This window comes from Argopecten irradians, chromosome 3 (assembly GCF_041381155.1).
Source record: "Argopecten irradians isolate NY chromosome 3, Ai_NY, whole genome shotgun sequence".
NCBI lineage: Eukaryota > Metazoa > Mollusca > Bivalvia > Pectinida > Pectinidae > Argopecten > Argopecten irradians.
The window spans coordinates 20,100,855-20,119,017 of NC_091136.1; the positions used below are offsets into that span (position 1 = coordinate 20,100,855).

The 18,163-nt window shown below is 35.7% G+C and overlaps 2 protein-coding genes across 2 annotated transcripts; both read right to left on the reverse strand.

The window, feature by feature from the left end:
* Nucleotides 1-1,361: 1,361 nt before the first annotated feature.
* Nucleotides 1,362-5,249, reverse strand: LOC138319544 (uncharacterized). Its single transcript, XM_069262695.1, has 4 exons — nt 4,945-5,249; nt 3,518-3,697; nt 2,376-2,561; nt 1,362-1,588 (listed from the first exon to the last, which is right to left on the reverse strand). Exons 1-4 carry the CDS (start codon nt 5,243-5,245, stop codon nt 1,362-1,364), a joined length of 894 nt encoding a protein of 297 aa, XP_069118796.1. The 5' UTR covers nt 5,246-5,249.
* Nucleotides 5,250-12,281: 7,032 nt separating this feature from the next.
* Nucleotides 12,282-16,805, reverse strand: LOC138319960 (uncharacterized). Its single transcript, XM_069263067.1, has 5 exons — nt 16,467-16,805; nt 15,494-15,760; nt 14,440-14,619; nt 14,092-14,277; nt 12,282-13,045 (listed from the first exon to the last, which is right to left on the reverse strand). Exons 1-5 carry the CDS (start codon nt 16,507-16,509, stop codon nt 12,819-12,821), a joined length of 903 nt encoding a protein of 300 aa, XP_069119168.1. The 5' UTR covers nt 16,510-16,805; the 3' UTR covers nt 12,282-12,818.
* Nucleotides 16,806-18,163: the final 1,358 nt, after the last annotated feature.

Below are 18,163 nucleotides of genomic sequence, written 5' to 3' on the forward strand. Positions count from 1 at the left end.
GACAAATTTTAACCTGTGTATATTGACCTGGTTACTATGGCAACTAATATTTTGACTAACGAAAACCTGCATGTCCATCCCCATATAATCTCAAACAATACTGTCAAGTTTCATTGAAATTGATCCAGTAGTTTAGGTGGTGTTCTTACGACAAATTTTGAAACCTGTGTATAGTGACCTGGTTACAATTTCAACCAACATTTCGACAAACAAAATGCACATCCTGACCTACTTCCAAACAATGTTGTCATATTTCATTGAAATCAATCAAGTAGTTAAGGTAAAGTGCCTAGAAAATTTTGAAACCCGTGTATAGTGACCTGGTTACCATGGGGACCAAAATTAAAAAAAAAATCTATAAATCTAATAAGCTGCATGTATGTCTACATGAGATCCCAAACATTGTTGTTCGGACAAGTTCTGAAACCTGTGTGTAGTGACCTGGTTACTGTGGGAACCAAAATTTTAAAAAAAATCAAAAAAATTTAAAATCTAATAAGCTGCATGTATGTCTACATTAGGTCCCAAACATTGTTGTTCGGACAAGTTCTGAAACCTGTGTCAGTACAGGGCCCGGCACCATAAAATTTCTCAGACAAATGTTTATTCAAATTTATGTTAAATCATATACTTGAGTAAAAAATCTCTCTGAGTATACTTTTATGGTGCCAGGCTCTGGTAACCATGGTAACCAAAACTTATAAATTACTTAAACCTACGAAAACCTGCATGCCCATTTACATATGGTTCAAAACTATACTGCCAAGTTTTATTGAAATGATCCAGTGGTGTAAAAGGAGTTGCCCGGACAAAATTGACTTGCATTTAATGACCTGGTTACCATGACAACTAATATTTATACAAACAAAATTCTGCAGACACATCTACACATGGTCCCCATAAATACTGGCAAGTTTCATTGAAATCGGTCCAGTAGTTTAGGAGGAGTTGCTCGGACAAATTGTTCTTTTCTACGAACAGACAGACAAGCTGATTCCAGTATATGTCATATCAAACTTGTATTGTGACACGAGAAAATTTTTTTCATTGTATGGAAACATGCCAATTTGATTACCCGCTACGCTCCGGGGAAATATGGCATGCATTGGATAAACAAATCGTCAAGTCTCCCAACCGCCGGAGCAATAAATCCATAATATAGTATTAAATCGATTTGGGGTTAATTTAATGCTGCAGGATTCGTCTAGATGAAATATATTCTGTTTCAGATTGTTAGTTTGTGTGGTTTTTTTTTCATCATTAGAAAACAACAAACATATAGATTGTAAACATCAAGGATATAAAAAGCCGTTTTATTTCATGCAGTCTTCGGCTTATATAACATATTCTAGATCAAAATTTCAAAATTCAATTTCACACACAAAATATGCCACATTCCCACACGGTAGATCATCCCACTTATGCATGGGTGGCCAAATGGAAACGCAGTCACACGAGTCTTTTGTACCGGCTAATGGTTCCCCCGGTAACCAGTGATGAGGTGCTGGGACCGCAGTATTGTCCGAGAAGAGCAGTACTCCCTCTGTGTTTCTGTCTGTTATGTCTATCCACACGTGCACGTTAGACGCTGGTGAAATCAGAAAACAGAAAATTCCTTTTAACACCAAATTGGCTTTCTAAGCCCGATTAATGGTTACGTTACATTATGCGAAAATAATAGTAAAGCACACTTCAAAATGAACCCCGACCACCCAAGGGTTGCTATCACTGACGTTATATCCACCCCAGGACTAGGTCAAAGTAAAAACCGAAGGCAACACAAGTCACAGGTAATATCAGCTGATGTACATCAAAAGAATCGGCTAACGATACACTGTGGTTGCCTGTGAGTTCATGATACGTTTTTCTTAGTATAATCTAATCTGCTATAGTGTGTGAATAAGTTTATGCTTGCGGATTTTGAGAATTTGCTCCATATAGGCATTAAATTAAATTAATCCAGAGTAAATCACTAAAGAAAACCGGAAAAGGTGGGGGGATATGTTTGAATGAAAATTGAGCGCTAAGACGCGGATACCCATTTCAAAAGATGAAAATATTGTTTTACGTCTTTAGATGTGAAAGACCTAGGGTTTTCCAATATTGTCCGTAGATTACTGGATGAAGCATTTCCAAGTTTGTGTACTTGACTGACCTTGTCAGTAGTCAAAATATCGCAAACTTAACAAATTCTACAGAAGAGGTCTTGGTATACAATATCTTCATTGATAGCCATTTTAAGTCGAACAAGATCAGCATTTCAGTCTATATGGTCAATTGTTCCACTACTGTCTACTGTTATGTTAGCCGATGGTCAGATGACCGTTAATTGTAAGGCTCTCTGGTCTTTTGATCTTTCCTTTGTCTATACTTACACTGAGCGGCAGCAAACGTTTTTAGACAATCCCATCGCACAGTAGTTCGTGGTCTCGCAAGGTGGCCACCATCGCTTGCGCAGCTCCCCTTTCCAGAATCAAAAGAAACCTTGTTTCCAACAAACTTCAAAATTGACTCCGACCCGCACACTTGTGTGTAGCCTCTGGCTTGATAGGGGGCTATATCTGTAATTGTCAAGTATACTCCTTAAAGGTATATTGCATGCTAATTTCACTGAAACGATGTCACTTAAACATTTGATATTTGAACATGGACATGTAACTTGATGATTCGGCATCTTTCGAGCCTATTTTTCACGTGTACACGTAAAAAGGATTTTTTTTTTACTTTTATAATTAAAAATACTTCAAGAGCTGCAGTTTTATAAAAAGTTGTACAATTAGAAAGTTAAAAACTCAGACAGGCGGAGAAATATGTATAACGCTTGAACAGTTTTCACTACGACAGCGAAAGTAATAGACCATACAACTTTAAGTTATATCTCCAATTTTCTTATGGTCTTTTTCGCAACAATTGTTACAATGATTAGAGGTATTTCTACTTTTATATTTCATTTTCTTAACGTTCCAGGGAAAACCAGGTTTTCATAAGAGAGCATTAAGAGTTAAGGAATCACTGTTAGGCTGGCTAGAACTATCGTATCGCCCAGGAGGTCAATTTACCCCCAGCCCCCACCCCAATCCCGGCCCCTAGTTGTAACAAAAGAGCACCACTCTTGAAAAACGTCGATGCATCTTGTTCCAATATCAACTATACAAAACTTACACTGTATATGAACTATTTTCATTTTTCATTGAAATAACTCTGGTAGCTCAGAAGTAGTCAGTCTTCATACTGGAATTCAGTATCCCTAATTCATCTATAAGTATGTGGTATTACATTGAATATAGAAGGCAGGGAACATGCTATCACAATAAATTTTACTGTGAACATTTCATTATCTATTGACCGTAATACTAACAAATAAGGTCACATACAACTCACTGCCCCTGTAGTTTACTTGGTTGATACAAGTGTTATGGCAAACACATCCAACGTGGTCACATATAAGTTACAAATCTCGAATAAACTGAAGTAAGTACGGATGCGTTTTCTATTGTTTGTTTTAAACAATGCATACCTTTACAGACAATAGTAGCAACATTCCATTGTAACGATCCGCGGTCACAAGTCATCGCCGCATTCCCAGAGATGTAGAGAGCGCCTGTGGTACAGGCATAGGTGACTTTAGGATCTCCGTTCAGAAAGGAAAGCGTCTGAGTTGTATGGGCAAGAGATGGTAAAGGGCCCTCACAAAACTCTGAAATAAAATCAACCAAAACATGAGAGATATTCCGTATATCCGTTAATGTTCACATGGAAATTCCATTCGTGTCATACTAGGAGAGAACTTCTTAATGAATTAAACTCTACTTATCATATCATTAATGGGTACCCGAATTTATAATACAACAAAGTCGGGCACCTGGCTCAAAACCAAAGTCAAGGTTGATTTCACCCAATTCACAATCGTAACAAAAATTAGTTTTACAATTCGCTATTCTTTAATGTTTATTCCTTTATCACGTGTTTAAAATGGTAAATTGTACATGAAGCCTTAAAAACATCGCCTTGCGACAATGCTATCATAGAAGATCTTGGTGTATAACTGCTCTGAGCGTTGGTTAATTCTCAATATTGATGACGTTACTGTATATGGCAAAGTGACCTCCCAACCTCTCCGCCCCTCACCCCTCCCATAACTTACAACCCCTACCTCACTCTATCTATCTCTTTTCGTTTTTATTTAATTTTAAGTGTATATGTTTGTTATCTTTTAGAACGAAAAAAAATGTATAAAAGACTTTAGTTTAAACAATATTTTTTATTCAAAGATAAGACAATACAAGTAGAATACAATTCAATGATGTACATAAGGATTTGGTAACAAGCTTTAAGCTTATGTAAAACCTTCTCCTTATTTGTGGTAGGCGTATATCTTATAAAGTAGAGTAGTAAAAAAAGCTATCGATAAACAACAGTGTTACTATTCGGGTCAAAAGACTGAATATCCGTGAGAAATTAGAATTTGAAAAAAATGTTTGATTTCTATGAATGCGTGTGATATGTCTAAATATCATGTATGTTTTGAAAATCTTTAAAAATCATAATACATATTAAGCAAAAAAAAAAAAAAAAAAAAAAAAACCAATAGATATAGATATTTGTCAAAAATGATTTATCAGACATTCATATAAAACGATCAATTTCACGATTATAAATCAAAATTAATATTTATAATGATGTTTTAGCAAGTAAGATTTAAAACTTTAAATTCTTCATTATGTATTGTAAAATGTAATTGATATGTACATAAGTCATTCGATTATTGATTACATCATATATTTTAAATATTCTTCATTGAGAGTTCATATCCCTGAATACCTACATATGATAAGTTGACCACAATCTTCTACGAACTCTAAATATAATGAATATAATAAATCAAAGGTATAGAGAGACGGTTAAAGAAAACAAATCTGATTCCACATTATTATTACCACTTACCTCTACTGTAGTGGTGATATCCAGACTGACTTGTGGTTTCGCTTAAATCTAAAAATGGACTTTTATTTAGACGACAGACGAAATTCACGAAATCGTAAAAGAAAGACCAGCAATTTGCCTTAGAAAGACACAGTGCGGAACAGCCAGTCAGGGAGGGAATTGTGACGACAGCTATCCCATGATGCGTCTCTATTCTGTCCTGTAGTCGGGTCACGTGTGTAAAATCTTCTATTTTAATTCTAGGACTAGCCAACACTCTCATTACTGCTGTAAGAGAACACAAAGAAAATGACCAATGCATTAAAGATGGTAATGAAATTGACTTTGTATGCTACATATTTTTGTTATACACCTCTATATAAATATCTTATAAATATGTCTTCAACCTCAAGGATGATTCTAATGAAATGTTTTGTTGTTCCAAAAGATAAGAAAGTTAATGATAAGTACATAATTAATCATTTGGTGCAATTTACTTTACATTTTACCTCTGCATAACGGACATCTGTCTATAAAGTACGGCCTTGCTTAGGCTGCATATATCTGTATGTATGTATGCATGTATGTATATTTACACTATGTAGTTAATACTTACGTACCAATAAAGAGATGGATCACTGAAGTTATCTTCTTCCACATCATGTAGAGCTGTCCGCCAAACACAATAATGGCATGACCATCGGACTTCTATTATAAATACCAAGGACGCCGTTTGTTTTTTTATTTAAAATCGCTAGTGCGGTAAGGCATAGCAGCAGTAGTCCCATCGGACTTTGGTTTTTAATTCATGCTTTATTTGGTAGGAATAGCGGCGCAGGCTCTTCCCAGGTGACATAGACATTTCAATTCGAGTTGTTATTGATCATAGATTCAGGGAAACAAACACACAAACATTTTAAATATGTAACGGAGTTGGAATAATTTTAGGCATTTTAATCAGCTTGAAGTCATGAACATTAAATTGAAGCTTTATGGGAGCATTGATAGAATGTTGAATTGTTAAAACTTTGCAGATGTGGTCAACCTTGACATACTTTCCCAGCTTATTTCTCCTGTTTAATCACACAAGCCAATGAAACCATAAAGAACTGAAAGAAGAAAACAGCAAAGGGGAAATGTGTCATTTCATGATTGATTGATTGATTTCATGATTCATGATATCTTTTTCTTTAAATAACTCTTAAAATTTTACCCGGAAATAAGTCTAGGAGAAACACAGAAAACTTGAATAATCAAATGATGAACAGTTTGAGGCCCGTAAGGACCGAGGCATGTACAATATCTTGACTATTCCACAGTTTGAGTTGTTTCTCATGACATCGAATGTCACTGGTACTCTCCATTGGTATACATTTTAGCTAAATGCTCATGCATGCTGTGACGAAATGTCCTTTCAAGTCAATGTCCAGAACATGACAATAAAATTAAAGAATTGAAGTAAAATCCAACATGCCAGTTGGTTTTAAAACCATTTTATTCAATTTTAAGATTGAAAATATACAATACTTAGTCTTAATGAATGAAGTACTATGAATATATTCTAATGAAATAAAAAAAAGAAGGTATAAACCCTTAATTAATTCAACAACCGTTCTCATTCTTTCAAAACACTTCTTTTTATATTCTATATGATATATAAACGTTGCAATGGAAAAATAATAAATTGGCAGGGATTTGCAAAGAAAATAAATGAATAATACATGTATTAATTCAAATATATATACATGAAAATTAATATTTATTATTGGTAAAAGAAGTATGTAACTCATTCATACATTTAGATATTGGTAATGAATAATTCAGGTTCTTTATCTGTATTGTTAGCATTAACATCTTCATGTAGGTTCGTAGGTTGTTGTGGTGTGTATAGATGTAGAACTCCAACGCAGATTCAGTGAATGGTACGATACGTTTATTGGAGTCTTAGGAATCGACTCTGTACAGAGATTGGACGTTAATAAATCAAACAAACAAACAAACAAGATTATTGGCGAGTTAATATAGCAGTACATCGGGATAACAGATGTCAATATTTGGGTATGAAAGCCAATACCTGGAACAGTTGACCCAACGTAGATGCTGTATTACGTAGGGAAACATGTTTACTCATTAGAACTTATCATGTAACATAATTGATAACATGGCTATGTAATTAGTAGCAATACAATGACCCTAACAGAGGTTGGTTTCCAATAGACTTTACATGTACGTACATATACTATTGTAAATAAGAAACACATGTGCTTGACCTACACAATGTAATATACTTGAAAGATATATGTAAATTTACATGTACGTACATATACTATTGTAAATAAGAAACACATGTGCTTGACCTACACAATGTAATATACTTGAAAGATATATGTAAATAATTATACATTAGTCCAACTTTCAAACTCTAAAATTCTTATCATTTATATATATTATACCACATTCGTCGCCATGTTATACATTATATCAAATTAGATATAATTTGATATAATAAATTATAAAATTTCTAAAATTCTTATCATTTATATATATTATACCACATGTATTGTTAGCATTAACACAAAACATAATTACCTGGTTTTACGATTGAGTAAGTACACTTATATAATATGAAATACTGTAATGATACCATTATATAATTATGATAATTATATAAGTATGTGATGTTTTCGTGAAATGCAAGTAAATAGATATGTAGTGTTTTAGGTAAGGAATAATTTAGTTAAAAATACCACTTTGGATTAGGAAATAAAACCCGCGTCCTCTTAGGATAAGGAAATAAAACCCGCGTCCTCTTAGGATAAGGAAATAACCCCGTCCTCTTAGGATTAGGAAATAAAACCCGCGTCGACTTAGATTGGGAAATAAACCCGCGTCAACATAGGACTAAAGAATAAAACCCGCGTCCACTTCGGATTAGGAAATAAAACCCGTCAAACCCTCGTCCTCTTAGGATTAGGAAATAAAACCCGCGTCGACTTAGATTGGGAAATAAAACCCGCCTCAACATAGGACTAAAGAATAAAACCCGCGTTCACTTCGGATTAGGAAATAAAACCCGCGTTGACTTAGAATTAGGAAATAAAACCCGCGTCAACATAGGACTAAAGAATGAAACCCGCGTCCACTTAGGATTAGGAAATAAAACCCGCGTCCTCTTAGGATTAGGAAATAAAACCCGCGTCGACTTAGATTGGGAAATAAAACCCGCGTCAACATAGGACTAAAGAATAAAACCCGCGTCCACTTCGGATTAGGAAATAAAACCCGCGTCCACTTCGGATTAGGAAATAAAGCCCGCGTCCACTTCGGATTAGGAAATAAAACCCGCGTCCACTTCGGATTAGGAAATAAAACCCGCGTCAAACCCTCGTCCTCTTAGGATTAGGAAATAAAGCCCGCGTCCACTAAGGATTAGGAAATAAAGCCCGCGTCCACTTTGGGATAGGAAATAAAACCCGCATTCACTATAAATGAGGAAATAAAGCCCGCGTCCACTTAGGATTAGGATATAAAACTCACGTCCTTTGGATTTGGAAATAACCTAATGTTTTCTGGTTTCTGTAAGTGTGTGGATTGTTAAAGGATACTACACGTATTTGTACTATTTGTATACATTAAATTACCCTATTTTAAGTAGTGGAGATAACATCGACCCCAATAAAAAAGGTCCCAGGGGAATCGAACCATAGACTCATGGTGTATCTGTATATAGGTTCCATAACCTATTTTTGATTCATAATTGATATCTAAGTTAGATGCCAATCGCTCTAAAGGAACTGCGAAAATGTATATATGAATATCCTGTAAATAATTAATATTCGTATAACTAACGGGAGCATAAAAACATACCGGATAGAATTCTCATCTGGGATCAAAATGACAATCTTGGGAATTGATGGCATATTTACACATTATTTATTTATAATTAAAGTGTCTAAAAAGTATCGCAATCGTTTAAACAACGCAATCGTTTTATCATTTTCTATTACTAGATAATACTTTATCTTTCGAAACTAAATATTTATTACACAAGATATTTCTTAACGCCGTGTCCTCTCTTATTATTAATATATAATTATGGACCTCTGTGGAGGGATACGTCTACAATTGTCACCCTGGAAAAGATTATTTTCAGCCACATCCTTGAAGTAGTGTTTTTGTAACGCGCTGTCAAAAACTGACTTTATTCTTCTTATCGTCCCTTCACACCGCCTCACTTTAGGCCTTGAGTTGAGCGCTCGCTCACCTCTGTGAGGAAGGCTCCCTTAATACTATCAGTGCTCAAGGTAAACCATAGTCTATAAAAGTAGTAGTTTCTGCTCTTGCGTAGCGCGCAGCATAAATGAAGAGGAACGACTGGTTTGTCCATTGGCAGTTTAACCGGAGTATAGTTTTTTTCGGTGTCTTTGACGATTTTCTTCAGGGAAATAACACTATAAAAAGGTCAATAGCAATCAATCTACAAGGGATATTGGCAGTGAATAGGACGTTACGGTTAATACACGAAACCAAACCAAAGTTACATGTCTAAAGTATGGTGAAGCATAAGGAACGAAAATTTACATATATACCTAATATGCAGAACGTTCCCAAACACCAGGTATATTTTTCATGATGCATAGCTACGTTCCGCCGAAGACTCATACCATTTCCAAACGATTATACTAATACGTGTGGGACTTGGATGATTATGAATTTTCAAAAACTAAATGTCTGTAAAACATTGTGTAATGTAGATTTTCGAGCTTGATGCATGTATGGGAGTTTATTATGGTACGTGTACATTTTTTGTATCTGCAAATAAAAAAAAATAAAAAAATTGCGACACGTGCATTGTTAAATTCACATGCATTATACTAACCATTGTATAATTGTTTATGCTTAAGCTCGTAATATTTGTATTCGCTTATCAAAATTACTACATAAACTAGATAAGGCAAAGTTTATGTGGGCAAATTTACATTATCTTGTCGTATATACAATATAAACTAACAATAAAAAACTTATAAAATACATTATTATATGACTGCTGCTTTTGCTGTCTTTTGATTGGCCGATACGCTTCTCAGAAGTATTCATCAACTGCGATATCAACCCCGAAATCGGCGGCGAAAAGCACGCGAGGTTACTGGACTCAGTCCAGATACCTCTCGCGAGTCCAGTAACCTGTGTCAAAAATAGATCGAGGAAAATTCCCTTGAGATGTGACGTCATAATCACTTTTGACGTCGAGTCGTACCCAAATATAGCGTAACGGGAGTTTCCCTCATGCAATGACGTCGGCACAGTCTATTGTGACGTCATTATTATGGCGGAAGGCAGCAAGTTTACTGCGATCAACGGTTATCAACAGAAATGAACTGCAAACTGCAATTTATGGAAAACGTTCAAGAATGCCAGACGGGCTGCAGTTGATACAATATTCCGGTTCTACCAGTCAGTGAGTCTACACCGTTAGCAAGGAGCATTTGGATATTTACCATTAATACTACATGTAACTACTTTTGTAAACAGAAAGTTTGCAAATACCATCCTGTTTTTGTAGTTAATTCTTTTTGAAGAGCCGGGTAAATATATGTTAGTTTCATATAATAAAACAGTTATCGACCTATTTTCAGGTAGATACGGTGAGTTATCAACCCTCGTAAATGATATAACCCTCGGCCTCCGGCCTCGGGATATATCACTTACTCGGGTTGATAACTCACCGTATCCACCTGAAAATAGTTTGATAATTGTATAATATAGACATGACCATCATGACGTCACCAATGTTGACATGGTAACGTTAACTGATCAGCGTCAAAATGTTCCATCTTATGGAATATATTGTATATCGTCATTGATAAACAATATCCAGGTCGAACTTATACAGTCGTAATGCAGACACCCCCATATAGACTTAATAATGTAACTATAACCGTTAAACTCTCTTGGTATCGAATTGTTGGTATATATACATGTAGATGAGCTCTGGTATATATAGACCATAGATTCCATAAGGAGATTAATGTTTAATTCACATCTTGACTAGTGTGGATGGAACCTTGTGTTGGTTGGATGGCCTCTTCTGTACACGTTGTGATTTGTAGAGTGGAACATTGTTTGTTGGGTGGCCTCCTCTGTACACGATGTGTTTTGTAGAGTGGAACATTGTTTGTTGGGTGGCCTCCTCTGTACACGATGTGTTTTGTAGAGTGGAACATTGTTTGTTGGGTGGCCTCCTCTGTACACGATGTGTTTTGTAGTGTGGGACAATCTTTGTTGGGTGGCCTCTTCTGTACACGATGTGTTTTGTAGAGTGGAACATTGTTTGTTGGGTGGCCTCCTCTGTACACGATGTGTTTTGTAGAGTGGAACATTGTTTGTTGGGTGGCCTCCTCTGTACACGATGTGTTTTGTAGAGTGGAAAATTGTTTGTTGGGTGGCCTCCTCTGTACACGATGTGTTTTGTAGTGTGGGACAATCTTTGTTGGGTGGCCTTCTCTGTCCACGATGTGATTTGTAGTATGGAACATTGTTTGTTGGGTGGCCTCTTCTGTACACGATGTGTTTTGTAGAGTGGAACATTGTTTGTTGGTTGGCCTTCTCTGTACACGATGTGTTTTGTAGAGTGGAACATTGTTTGTTGGGTGGCCTCTGTATACGATGTGTTTTGTAGAGTAGAACATTGCTTGTTGGGTGGCTTTCTCTGTACACGATCAGTTTTGTAGTCTGATCTGACTACCTTGTGCCAGTCTTTCTAACCGGAACTACATGTAACGCCAAGTCATGTGCGACAATAGGAAGGGGAAAGTCAGTCATGTGAGAAAATAGTTAAGTGAAAGTTAGTCATGAGTGACAATAGGAAGGTGAAAGTTAGTCATGTGTGACAATAGGAAGGGGAAAGTCAATCATATTTGACAATAGGAAGGGGAAAGTCAGTCATATGCGACAACAGGAAGGGGAAAGTCAGTCAAGTGTAACAATAGAAAGTGAAAGTTAGTCATGAGTGACAATAGGAAGGTGAAAGTTAGTCATGTGTGACAATAGGAAGGGGAAAGTCAATCATATTTGACAATAGGAAGGGGAAAGTCAGTCATATGCGACAACAGGAAGGGGAAAGTCAGTCAAGTGTAACAATAGAAAGGGGAAAGTTAGTCAAGTGTGACAATAGGAAGGGGAAAGTTTGACAATAGGAAGGGGAAAGTCAATAAAGTGCGAGAATAGGGGAGAGTATATCAGTTATGACCAGTTAGAAGGCCAGCGTGAACAGAGACGAAGTTAAGATATAAAAATATCCGCCATATATGAATTTTGAAATGACAATCACCAGAAACAATTTCTTTAATGTAGTTGCTATAAAAATCTAATTGATCTAATTGTTTTTTGTTTTCAATATATGTCACTTAATAATATATATAAGTTTTGAGGAAAAATATCTCCACTAGCGATGTGTGCCAGTATGGGAATCCCCGCAATTGGATTATTTCTGTAATAGACCTTTACAAGGTTAACCTGACTTGGTTTTCCCGAATAAAGGTTAGAAGGCTCGAGTAGGGATTCCGACGGGAGACATCTATCAAACGTCCGAACATAAAGGAATGTAGGAGGAATCGTAATAGGGATTAACGGTTATGCAGCTTCGTGTAAAAATGAAAACAACATATAGGAAGGTGAAAGTCAGTACATGTCAGTACATCCGCACATGATATTTGCTTGAATGCAAATATGGAGGCTTGTTTTAGTATACCAGTTAAAGTAAAAGTTAAAACTACCGTCTGCCCTTGTTTTCGCTATTGTACTTAGTACATATCATATATGTTGTAATGTGTTATCGACAATATTTTAGCAAAACCTTATTAAGCTTTGGTACCGAACACTTTCCAACACAAACGTCATAATTCAATCTCACATACGAAGAATGCCAAATTTCCACATGGCATATCATCCCATTGCTGGTGACTTGGCCATATGGCGATACAGTCTGCTGAGTCTTTCGAGGCTGGAAATGGTTCCCCCGGTAGCCAGGGGTAAGGCGGTGGGACTGCAGTATTATCTGAAAAGACCAGTACTCCCTCTACGTTTCTGTCTGTAATATCCATCCACACGTGTACGCCTGACGCTGATAGAAATAAAAAAAGCAAAAAATTTAATTAATCCTCAGACTTACTTACAGTTTAGATCTGTACATCAAACCCTACCACTCATCGTTTGATTTAGAGAGCAGAGCGACCATGAATGGCATGCTGAAATTGGGATCACTGTATTAAACAAATGTCTATTATTTTTCCTTCTGAGGTTTCATTAAGTAACCACAGTTATTTTATAATGATACCAGATATTGCCATCCTGCAAAACCTTTCCAAGCAATTTTATTAATAAAATATTTTTTGCGTTCAATCCGTTGCTTTTCCGTGATATTGAAATATATTGGGTCCAATGATGATAAAGTATCGTTCATTCAGAAATCCTTTAAAACGGGACCTGGTTACCACTGTTTGTTTGTTTCTTATTTTTTGAAAATATTACTTTAAATGAGTGACATCCCCAACTTCTTTGAAATCATAGCTTATATTAATAACCAAACAAAAGTATCAAAAGTAAGTGAGAAATGAAGATAAACCACGTGGTCTAGTACGGTCACGTGAGGTCTTTCTCTAAAAGAATTAGTTTACTATACATCCCACTGATAACATCGGTCATCTGTTCATGCTTCAATAAGTTTTTGACTGTGTTATCGATTAGCAATGAGTGAATTTGACAACATAAACAGTCAAAGGAATTTAGTATTACCAAAAGGTATTCGTGAATGAAATATTGCAGACGTACAAGAATGTTTGGTTTAATATTAACAATTATCATAGTCATTTCAGGATTGCCTTACTAGCATATCGTGTGTTTTAAAAGTTTTTATTGTTATATTAGTGTAACGTCCTATTAACAGCCAGGGCCATGTAAGGACGTGCCAGGTTTGTTTGTGGAGGAAAACCGGAGTACCTGGAGAATTAAGAGAATTGTATACGAGTTGTAATATTGTATACGAGTTGTAATAGAACTCATATCAATTTCCTAGTCTTATCTCTGCGACTGCCAATGCACAAAATGAAAAAAATAAGCAACGTAAAAACAATGCAGATATTTTTTATGAGGACAGATATTCAAACTTACTTTGACTGAAAACGTATTCTTTAAGACAGTCCCACCGCACAGTGGTTCTAGGTCTAGCAAGATGGCTGCCATCACCCGTGCAGGTTGTCTTCCCTGTATCGAACGGCACCTTGTTACCGACAAACTTAAGGACTGATTCCGTACCGCAGACTTCTGAGTATCCCCTGGCTGTATAGGGGGATAAATCTGCAATTTGATAGACTATTGCAATTAGAACTTAATTCCTATTATGCGCTGAATTTTTTCATGTTGTATTGTTAAAGTATCAGCTAAGATCATACAAAACTTTCATTTTTTAAATATCTTCAGAACAGGTATTAATGGTTGTATCAATGTAACAATGAGTACCTCTACAGTCAATAGTAGAAACATTCCACTGTAAAGATCCGAGGTTACAGGTCATCACGTTATTTCCCGAGATGTAGATGGCGCCAGTTGTACAGGCGTACGTGATAGTGGGGGCTTCATTAGTGAAAGTTATAGTCTGTGTGGTATGGGCTACTGATGGTAAAGAGCTGTCACAGAATTCTGAAATAAATAACAACTTAGAAATTACAAAATAAAATCGAGGAGAAGAAATAAAAGCAAAACCTAATTCAAAATGAATAAAAACACAATATTAACGATCGACTAGTTGCGGACCCGCGTCAGTAAAAGATGGCAATCGTGACTCCTTTTTTCAATTGTCCAATTGAAATTATTTGCAGGGTTTTGGGAGTGACAGTATTACTAAATAACATTATCATATTTTTGAAGCAATGTTTTAATCAAACATACTCCCCTAGAGTCAATATTGACTTCATCTCCATTACTATGGCAATAGGTGGATAAGGGCATTGAGCAGCAGTAAAATGAGCGTGGAAAAAATCATAAATGACTGCGTTTGGGGAGTGGACCTCAAAATCATCTAATTATATACTCTCACAAATATTCAAACACAATGATTAAGTTCTGAAAGGCTAGGTGGCCATCACACAATTTGACTAACAGTAGGGTATGCATGTATGCTTTTGTGATATCGAGAATATGGACAATGAATACATTGTATACGGTAACAAGATATCTTTTGTTGAATATGTTTGATATTCCTTTAACAACACTACATAAACTATTATAAACATGTCTATGTTACTCGAACAATTCGCACATCCTAAGTATACTTCAGATTACGTACATTACGTGAGGCCCCAATGGTTTGTTTGGAAACAAAATATTTCATTTCTAATATTGGTTGAATCCCATCTATAAACTAAAATAACATTATCAGTGCGATGTTCATATGGCTCAATAAGTAATAACATCAAATCAAAACATTTAACTATTTCCAAATAGTGCAGAGAAATCCATGCATATTGAAGAGCTTTAAAAATCTGATAAGATATACCTGTGTTATTTCACTTACCTCTACTGAAATGGTGATAGCCAGACTGACTTGTGGTTTCGCTTAAATCTAAAAATGGACTTTTGTTTAGACGACAGACGTAATTCACGAAATCGTAAAAGAAAGACCAGCAATTTCCCTTAGAAAGACACAGTGCGGAACAGCCAGTCAGGGAGGGAATTGTGACGACAGCTATCCCATGGTGCGTGTCTAGTCTGTCCTGTAGTCTGGTCACGTGTGTAAAATCTTCTATTTTAATTCTAGGACTAGCCAACATTCCCAATACGACTGTAAAAAGAGATAGGGGACCGCATTATATCAATTATTTGAATTGAACCAAAAAGGGAGAAAAACGTTAATACTTTATAAAATCATATACATCAAAGAGTTTTCAATTTAAATTTTCAATTTCCATGGTTTAAACATATGTAAAACTTATTGTATGAGAGTGATGAGCATCTGCTTAAATAAATGAATGATACAAAGAGGACAAACAAAGCATAAAGGTCAAATATATGGTTCTCCTTTAGATGTCTGACAGTTTTTAAGTTTCACACGACGTTATAATAGTAGTAGCGTGAGTTAAGCTGGATGAACTTTTCACGAAGTAGCATTTCTGCCTCGTTATTGCAACAAAATGTTTGCATATCGGACCGCTGTCCAGATGGGTCCATACCTTGTTCCATATCTTGCTATATGTTAAATACACACAGCCCTTTTCGGCCAAAATTACTGAAAACCAATATTTTAGACAAACCCTTTAACGGTTGCAATATATAGCGATTTGACTTTAAAGACTATTATTTTAGTGAATTAGAAATTTGGATATTTACCATCAAGTTTCATTTGCCGTTCGATAAGTTACTGAAATGTTGCTTATTCTGTCCTAACGAATATTCAATGTTGGTCGTGTTTATCTTATCACAGAAGTGGATCAACCGATTAACATCGTGTCAATTAATAACACAAACTCTACGACAGAAACGAGACTTACCTGAGAAGAGACTGCAGGTAGTATATAATAGCATTCTCCACATCTTTGTGATCGTCAGGTCAAAAGCAGAAATATATAAATGCGTTAATATTCCCTTGTGAACGATATAATCTGGTCCCAAATATATCGTAATGGTTTGCGCAAGAGGCGTGACAGATATGGATCCCCGAGGAATTCGGCTGAAGTTTTCTACGTAATACAATAATTGACCCAGTTAGATGAGCTGATTCCACTCCATTTCGCAACAATATTCGGTTTAATATTTATTTCTCTTTTCTTTTTTGTAGTGAGATCCACTTTGCTAAAGCCCGTCTTTGCTCGGTCAAAACACCCTGTCTAGCGCTCATCATAATGGAAGTGGGACGACCGATTACTCGTTGTCAGTATAATGCGACTGGTTGAGGTGTCCTTGCTCGGTGTTTTTGGCGACATGCTTCAGTAAGAACTCTATAAAATGTTTTGTTTAACGGCCTTTTAACACCAATAATCATTTAAAGACGTTCCACCGCCGACGAATGGTATTTTACTCTATCAAAGACGGTTGCAGACGAATTAGTATTTTTCTTTAGTTACAAAACAACATTTCCACCATTAAGAAGTTTGAGCTTTTAATTAAAGACAAAAATAGTACAAATAATTAATTGCGTCCCGAAAAAATATTCATGGCACTATATCTCATATAGAATTAAGTACTTATTGCGCATGCACCAAAAGCAAAACTAATTATTTTATATCTTTTTAAAGTTTATTTGACACATATAAACACGATTATATACATGTATCAGTTATTATTCAGATGATGAGAATTGTTTATGCCCTGTCGGCGTTGGATAATCTATAGCCTTGTATGTGTAAAATGTGTTGGGGTGGGTAAATGTCAGTCTCTTAGGAGGCTGCATATATTCATGGGTTTTTTTTCTTCATGTAATAATGGAAGTTTTTTTCCTTTTGCCATGAAATACACAGATTATTGTTTTCAAAATGTCTATTCATTAATTATATACCATCAAAATAATGCGAATTTATTTTATAAACTATTATTCAATATTGCCATAATAAGACAAATAGTAATTGGACCCCCTCATTTTACCACCTTATAACTCGAAGCCCTGACCTTAATTGTATGCCAAAACATGACCACCTAACATTAAGTTGCATTCTAAGATATCCAAATTAAAACTTATCTCTTGGTTAGAAGAGGAAGTTATTTCCAACTCCAAACGATTTGCTTAGAGTGGACTTTGTTTTGCAAGAGTTATCGCCCCTTCTACTACAATTCCGCGTTTCTACGAAAGTAAGGGGTATAACTGATACAGCCTTATAACCTGCTTTGTGAGTTTAAGTTTGGTCAATATAATTTTCGACTTTGTAAACCACTTATACTAGCTGTGGTTCCTCCGTGACATTAAACGTTATGATATCTTTGTTTCCTCTGTGACATTAAACGTTATAATATCTTTGTTTCCTCTGTGACATTAAACGTTATGATATCTTTGTTTCCTCTGTGACATTAAACGTTATGATATCTTTGTTTCCTCTGTGACATTAAACGTTATGATATCTTTGTTTCCTCCGTGACATTAAACGTTATGATATCTTTGTTTCCTCTGTGACATTAAACGTTATGATATCTTTATTTCCTCCTTGACATTAAACGTTATGATATCTTTGTTTCCTCTGTGACATTAAACGTTATA